This window comes from Procambarus clarkii, chromosome 10 (genome assembly GCF_040958095.1).
Source record: "Procambarus clarkii isolate CNS0578487 chromosome 10, FALCON_Pclarkii_2.0, whole genome shotgun sequence".
NCBI classification, from domain to species: domain Eukaryota; kingdom Metazoa; phylum Arthropoda; class Malacostraca; order Decapoda; family Cambaridae; genus Procambarus; species Procambarus clarkii.
In genome coordinates this window covers 21,663,461-21,670,181 of record NC_091159.1, presented here as the reverse complement: position 1 = coordinate 21,670,181, position 6,721 = coordinate 21,663,461, and the positions used below count along the sequence as shown (strand labels likewise).

Here is a 6,721-nt window from a genome sequence, read left to right as displayed (position 1 = left end):
CCGGGATAAAGCCGCTGAATGACGCCTCAACAACCTCAGGCACAGCAACAACAGCAGCCTCACGGCACAGTTACAGCACCGCTCCTGTGCAGGTAAGTACACTACGGGATCACCATAGCCCGTGCTACTTGGGACATTTTGTTCCCAGTAGCTGAATCTACACCAACAACAACAACAGCAACAACAGCAGTAGCAGCCTAAGGCAGCCAGCCGTCAGAAAGATCTTAATCACATCGGGGAAGCAGAAGACTATCTTGAGGTTATCTTGAGATGATTCGGGGCTTAGCGTCCCTGCGGCCCGGTCCTCGACCAGGCCTCCTTTTTGCTACACCCCCCCAGGAAGCAGCCCGTAGCAGCTGACTAATCGACAGTTTGCCCCACATACGGTAATGCATCACAATAGATCATGCAATAGGCGAGAATTTTCCTGTTCTTTCAACGAGGAAGAACCGTGGAGAACAGACTAGATACTGAAGTATCAATTCTCTGGCAAGATTATCATGACCTCTGCGAGCAATCTTTGACCTTTAGCAACCATCTCCCTAAGGCTGAAGCATTATTAATATTGAAAGGGATTACAAATCTAAAAAAAAATATTATACCTATTGGCGGTATTGTTAATTTTATACTTATTGATATGTTCCAGCAAAGATCACAAACAATGACATAAATGCTGCGGAAAATGCGACTCAGATATGAAGTATGAGGCTTACACGCGACGGCCTCACAATCCCTGGCGCAAAGCCTCACCCAACACCTGCTACCTCACAGCTGCCACCGTAGCGGAATTAGATTCCTAAAAGTCAGGTCTCATACCACCCAACCAACCCACACACACTGACACACGTCAGAATATTTGAGTTATAACGCCACCGGTGCTAGAGGGCTGGACGGTGGGGCATAGTGAGCTAGACCTCATGGAGGGTAGAAATAGCCTAAGCTTCTCTATCAGTTATTTTACGGGCTGACTGTCGCCCTTGCTACGTGGACATTTAGTTCTGAGTAACTATATCTAAAACAACATCTAGCCGTTGTTGTTGGTTTAGATTCAGCTACTCGGAACAAAGAGTTCCAAATATGGTGAGCCCGTAGTGGACTTACCTGGCACAGGAGTGGGGCAGGTAGCACGGGCTATGGTGAACCCGTAGTGGACTTACCTGGCACAGGAGTGGGGCAGGTAGCACGGGCTATGGTGAACCCGTAGTGGACTTACCTGGCACAGGAGTGGGGCAGGTAGCACGGGCTATGGTGAACCCGTAGTGGACTTACCTGGCACAGGAGTGGGGCAGGTAGCACGGGCTATGGTGAACCCGTAGTGGACTTACCTGGCACAGGAGTGGGGCAGGTAGCACGGGCTATGGTGAACCCGTAGTGGACTTACCTGGCACAGGAGTGGGGCAGGTAGCACGGGCTATGGTGAACCCGTAGTGGACTTACCTGGCACAGGAGTGGGGCAGGTAGCACGGGCTATGGTGAACCCGTAGTGGACTTATCTGGCACAGGAGCGGAACAGGTAGCACGGGCAATGGTGAACCCGTAGTGGACTTACCTGGCACAGGAGCGGGGCTGTGTTCTGTATCCTTTTGAGATGTATCTTATTGTCTCAATAAACGTACTTGAACCTCACTTCCTCCCTTAGACACTGATAGTTAAGTACTCACTCTCACTCATCTAGTTATATATATATATATATATATATATATATATATATATATATATATATATATATATATATATATATATATATATGCGAACAAGCCTGAATGGTCCCCAGGACAATATGCAACTGAAAACTCACACCCCAGAAGTGACTCGAACCCATACTCCCAGAAGCAAAGCATACTCCCATACTCCGCATTTGTGTTCCTCACGTGTGCCCCAAAGAATGAGGTGATTTGGTAAAATGCTATGCCCAAGATTACTATCCGAGTGCCGGCGGTGGGGTGGTTCAAATAGCCTCGGCTATCACCTCATTATGTCCGGTCGTGATGGTCAAGTGGATTAAGGCGTCTTGTTAATGCCGCATTTGTGTTCCTCACGTGTGCCCCAAAGAATGAGGTGATTTGGTAAAATGCTATGCCCAAGATTACTATCCGAGTGCCGGCGGTGGGGTGGTTCAAATAGCCTCGGCTATCACCTCATTATGTCCGGTCGTGATGGTCAAGTGGATTAAGGCGTCTTGTTAATGCCGCATTTGTGTTCCTCACGTGTGCCCCAAAGAATGAGGTGATTTGGTAAAATGCTATGCCCAAGATTACTATCCGAGTGCCGGCGGTGGGGTGGTTCAAATAGCCTCGGCTATCACCTCATTATGTCCGGTCGTGATGGTCAAGTGGATTAAGGCGTCTTGTACATACCAGTTGCGTTGCTTCTGGGAGTATGGGTTCGAGTCACTTCTGGGGTGTGAGTTTTCAGTTATATATATATATATATATATATATATAATATATATATATATATATATATATATATATATATATAAATTTATATATATAAATAAGACAAAGTCATAGCCACAGCGAATGTGGCTTTTAATTATGATATTCCATTGCGTTTTACAGTAATATCGTTAATTATATTACTTCTCATTAGCATGATTATCCCCCAAGAGGAGCTGGTCCTCGCTGCCAGTAGATCCACTTGCAAATTAAATTATATAGCGACCACCCATCACGTGATGATGTTAACATGTGAGTCACGGTTAGTTATTATTAACATGAGTGCTGATGAGGCTCTTAACAAAGCAATAATAGGGTTTACTGAAAAAAAATTAAATCAGAGCTAATGGAAAACATATAAGGACACACAGAAATCACTCTTTTGACCATGTCGTAGCTCAGTCGATTAAGGCAGCATCTGGGATGCTCTCAGACGTAGGTTCGAATCCTCCTCACGGCCCTTGTGGATTTGTTAACATATAAGGACTTTCGAAGGCACAGCTCCAACCAAACTCATTGCTATAAATATGTCAAACCTACGCTTGAAACACTCCGGCGAGCCCGAGTGTGTTGTGTTTACCCGGGAAATTGTTCCGTAGATGAACAGTCCTGGATCCTGACCAGTATAATCTTAGCCATATTTTAGGCATTTATATATTTTGAGAATAGATAAGAAACATGGTTTAGACATATATATGACTGAGATTGGTGGTCATAAATAGGAGCTGTCTCGTATGGGCCAATATAAGCCTTCTGCAGTTACCTTCATTCTTATGTTCTTATGTAAACCATTGTATACTCTGTATAGCCCTCTTCTCCCCCGAGCAGCCTTGCCGCCCCCGGTGAGCGCTGTGTTCACTCCATGAGCAGGGGCATCAGGGTGAAAGAAAACTCTGCCCTTCTGTTTCTGCCGGTGCCGGGAATCGAACCCGGACCCTAGGATTACGAGTCCAGAGCGCTGTCCATTCAACCACAGGCCCCACCGTGGTGTTTGGCTGTTGGTGATGGTGGTGGTGGTGAGGGTTATCTTCTTGAGGTTATCTTGAGATGATTTCGGGGCTTAGCGTCCCCGCGGCCCGGTCCTAGACCAGGCCTCCTTTTTGTTACACACCCCCAGGAAGTAGCCCGTAGCAGCTGTCTAACTCCCAGGTACCTATTTACTGCTAGGTGAACAGGGTGAAAGAAAGGTCAGGGTGAAAGAAACTCTACCCATTTGTTTCCGCCTCCACCGGGGATCGAACCCGGAACCTCAGGACTTCCGAATCCCGAGCGCTTGTCCACTCAGCTGTCAGGCCCCAGCTATCCTGGGTAATGATCCCTTGCTCATAACCCTGGTCTCATTACCTCATAATCTCCCTCACGGCATATTGATCTTTCTCTTTGGCCAGTGATTACTGTGGCTGAACCTGCCAGTCTCAGGCACTGACAGCTGCTGTTTGGTAACCAAAGATGCCGTAAGCTCCAGAATCATGTCCAGTGTGATTGATGATTATTTTGTGAGGGGAGAGGAAACAAGGTGATTATCCGGACTTGAGGAGTGGGAGGGGTTGATCGCTGGGTGTGGTTGATCGCTGGGAGTGGTTGATGATTGCTGGGAGTGGTTGATCGCTGGGTGTGGTTGTTCGCTGGGAGTGGTTGATTGCTGGGAGTGGTTGATGATTGCTGGGAGTGGTTGATCGCTGGGTGTGGTTGTTCGCTGGGAGTGGTTGATTGCTGGGAGTGGTTGATCGCTGGGAGTGGTTGATCGCTGGGAGTGGTTGATCGCTGGGAGTGGTTGATCGCTGGGAGTGGTTGATCGCTGGGAGTGGTTGATCGCTGGGAGTGGTTGATTGCTGGGAGTGGTTGATCGCTGGGAGTGGTTGATCGCTGGGAGTGGTTGATTGCTGGGAGTGGTTGATCGCTGGGAGTGGTTGATTGCTGGGAGTGGTTGATCGCTGGGAGTGGTTGATCGCTGGGAGTGGTTGATCGCTGGGAGTGGTTGATCGCTGGGAGTGGTTGATCGCTGGGAGTGGGTGATCGCTGGGAGTGGTTGATCGCTGGGAGTGGTTGATCGCTGGGAGTGGTTGATCGCTGGGTGTGGTTGATCGCTGGGAGTGGTTGATCGCTGGGAGTGGTTGATCGCTGGGAGTGGTTGATCGCTGGGAGTGGTTGATCGCTGGGAGTGGTTGATCGCTGGGAGTGGTTGATCGCTGGGAGTGGTTGATCGCTGGGAGTGGTTGATCGCTGGGAGTGATTGATCGCTGGGAGTGGTTGATCGCTGGGAGTGATTGATCGCTGGGAGTGGTTGATCGCTGGGAGTGGTTGACCGCTGGGAGTGGTTGATCGCTGGGAGTGGTTGATCGCTGGGAGTGGTTGATCGCTGGGAGTGGTTGATCGCTGGGAGTGGTTGATCGCTGGGAGTGGTTGATCGCTGGGAGTGGTTGATCGCTGGGAGTGGTTGATCGCTGGGAGTGGCGGGAGTTGCATTTCTGATCAGTATGATAGTCGTATATGCATACTAAGATTTGATTCAGCTGCATTCTTGCGTAGCGTAGGTAATATCTGCTACAAGCAAGGACTATTACATCTGATGATGGAATTAAGCGGCACTAAAGCTATACGGGCCACACGAAAAGCTTAATCGGTATGATTAACGATCCCTTAGGATCGTTAATCATAATGATCCATTATTGTTAATGATGATCCATTGTTAATATTGATCAATAGTTTGACTTCAAATTCAATACAAATAAATATTTGTATTAAAATAAGATGATTTACACTAGAATATGAACGAAACTACCACAATATGACAAATCGCCGTTTTCACTAATTTGCATATTTTTGATTGAAAAAGTAGTAATTCAAAACTTCAAATATGTGCAATCACCCTGAATTCAGCTAAGCAAAAACACTCAAGAGTCATATTTCCGATCCATTGATTGCAGGAACGTTTCTTGCAACTAGCAGCGGGTTCCTTGCAACCCCCGCCCCCCTTTGAGAGGTGTTGCATACGTCTGCATGCATCTTAGAGTAAGCAACGTTGAGATGGTGAAGCAAAAGGAATATTAACGGAAGTGGAAGGAGTAAGATAGTTCCCTGTGTGCAACAGTTGCAGGGGGAAGCGAGTTAGGACGCTACCATACACTGTATGGTCAGGACGCTACCATACACAGTGTGGTCAGGACGCTACCATACACAGTGTGGGTCAGGACGCTACCATACACAGTGTGGGTCAGGACGCTACCATACACAGTGTGGGTCAGGACGCTACCATACACAGTGTGGGTCAGGACGCTACCATACACAGTGTGGTCAGGACGCTACCATACACTGTGTGGTCAGGACGCTACCATACACAGTGTGGGTCAGGACGCTACCATACACAGTGTGGGTCAGGACGCTACCATACACTGTATGGTCAGGACGCTACCATACACAGTGTGGTCAGGACGCTACCATACACAGTGTGGGTCAGGACGCTACCATACACAGTGTGGGTCAGGACGCTACCATACACAGTGTGGGTCAGGACGCTACCATACACAGTGTGGTCAGGACGCTACCATACACAGTGTGGGTCAGGACGCTACCATACAGTGTGTGGGTCAGGACGCTACCATACACAGTGTGGGTCAGGACGCTACCATACACAGTGTGGTCAGGACGCTACCATACACAGTGTGGGTCAGGACGCTACCATACACAGTGTGGGTCAGGACGCTACCATACACAGTATGGGTCAGGACGCTACCATACACTGTGTGGTCAGGATGCTACCATACACAGTGTGGTCATGACGCTACCATACACTGTGTGGTCAGGACGCTACCATACACAGTGTGGTTATGACGCTACCATACACTGTGTGGTCAGGACGCTACCATACACTGTGTGGCCAGGACGCTACCATACACTGTGTGGTCAGGACGCTACCATACACAGTGTGGTCAGGACGCTACCATACACAGTGTGGGTCAGGACGCTACCATACACAGTGTGGTCAGGACGCTACCATACACTGTGTGGTCAGGACGCTACCATACACTGTGTGGTCAGGACGCTACCATACACTGTGTGGTCAGGACGCTACCATACACTGTGTGGTCAGGACGCTACCATACACTGTGTGGTCAAGACGCTACCATACACTGTGTGGTCAAGACGCTACCATACACTGTGTGGTCAGGACGCTACCATACACAGTGTGGGTCAGGACGCTACCATACACAGTGTGGTCAGGACGCTACCAAACACTGTGTGGTCAGGACGCTACCATACACTGTGTGGGTCATGACGCTACC

At 48.7% G+C, this 6,721-nt stretch overlaps 1 protein-coding gene across 1 annotated transcript; it reads right to left on the bottom strand.

The window, feature by feature from the left end:
- Window positions 1–3,958: 3,958 nt before the first annotated feature.
- LOC138363213 (cell surface glycoprotein 1-like) lies at window positions 3,959–4,957 on the bottom strand. The gene has a single exon (XM_069322212.1). It carries the CDS (start codon window positions 4,955–4,957, stop codon window positions 3,959–3,961), a length of 999 nt encoding a protein of 332 aa, XP_069178313.1.
- Between the last annotated feature and the right edge of the window lie 1,764 nt (window positions 4,958–6,721).

Coding starts and splice junctions, on each gene's coding strand:
- LOC138363213 (XM_069322212.1), bottom strand. CDS start 4,957: ATGCAGCTGAATCAAATCTTAGTATGCATATACGACTATCATACTGAT.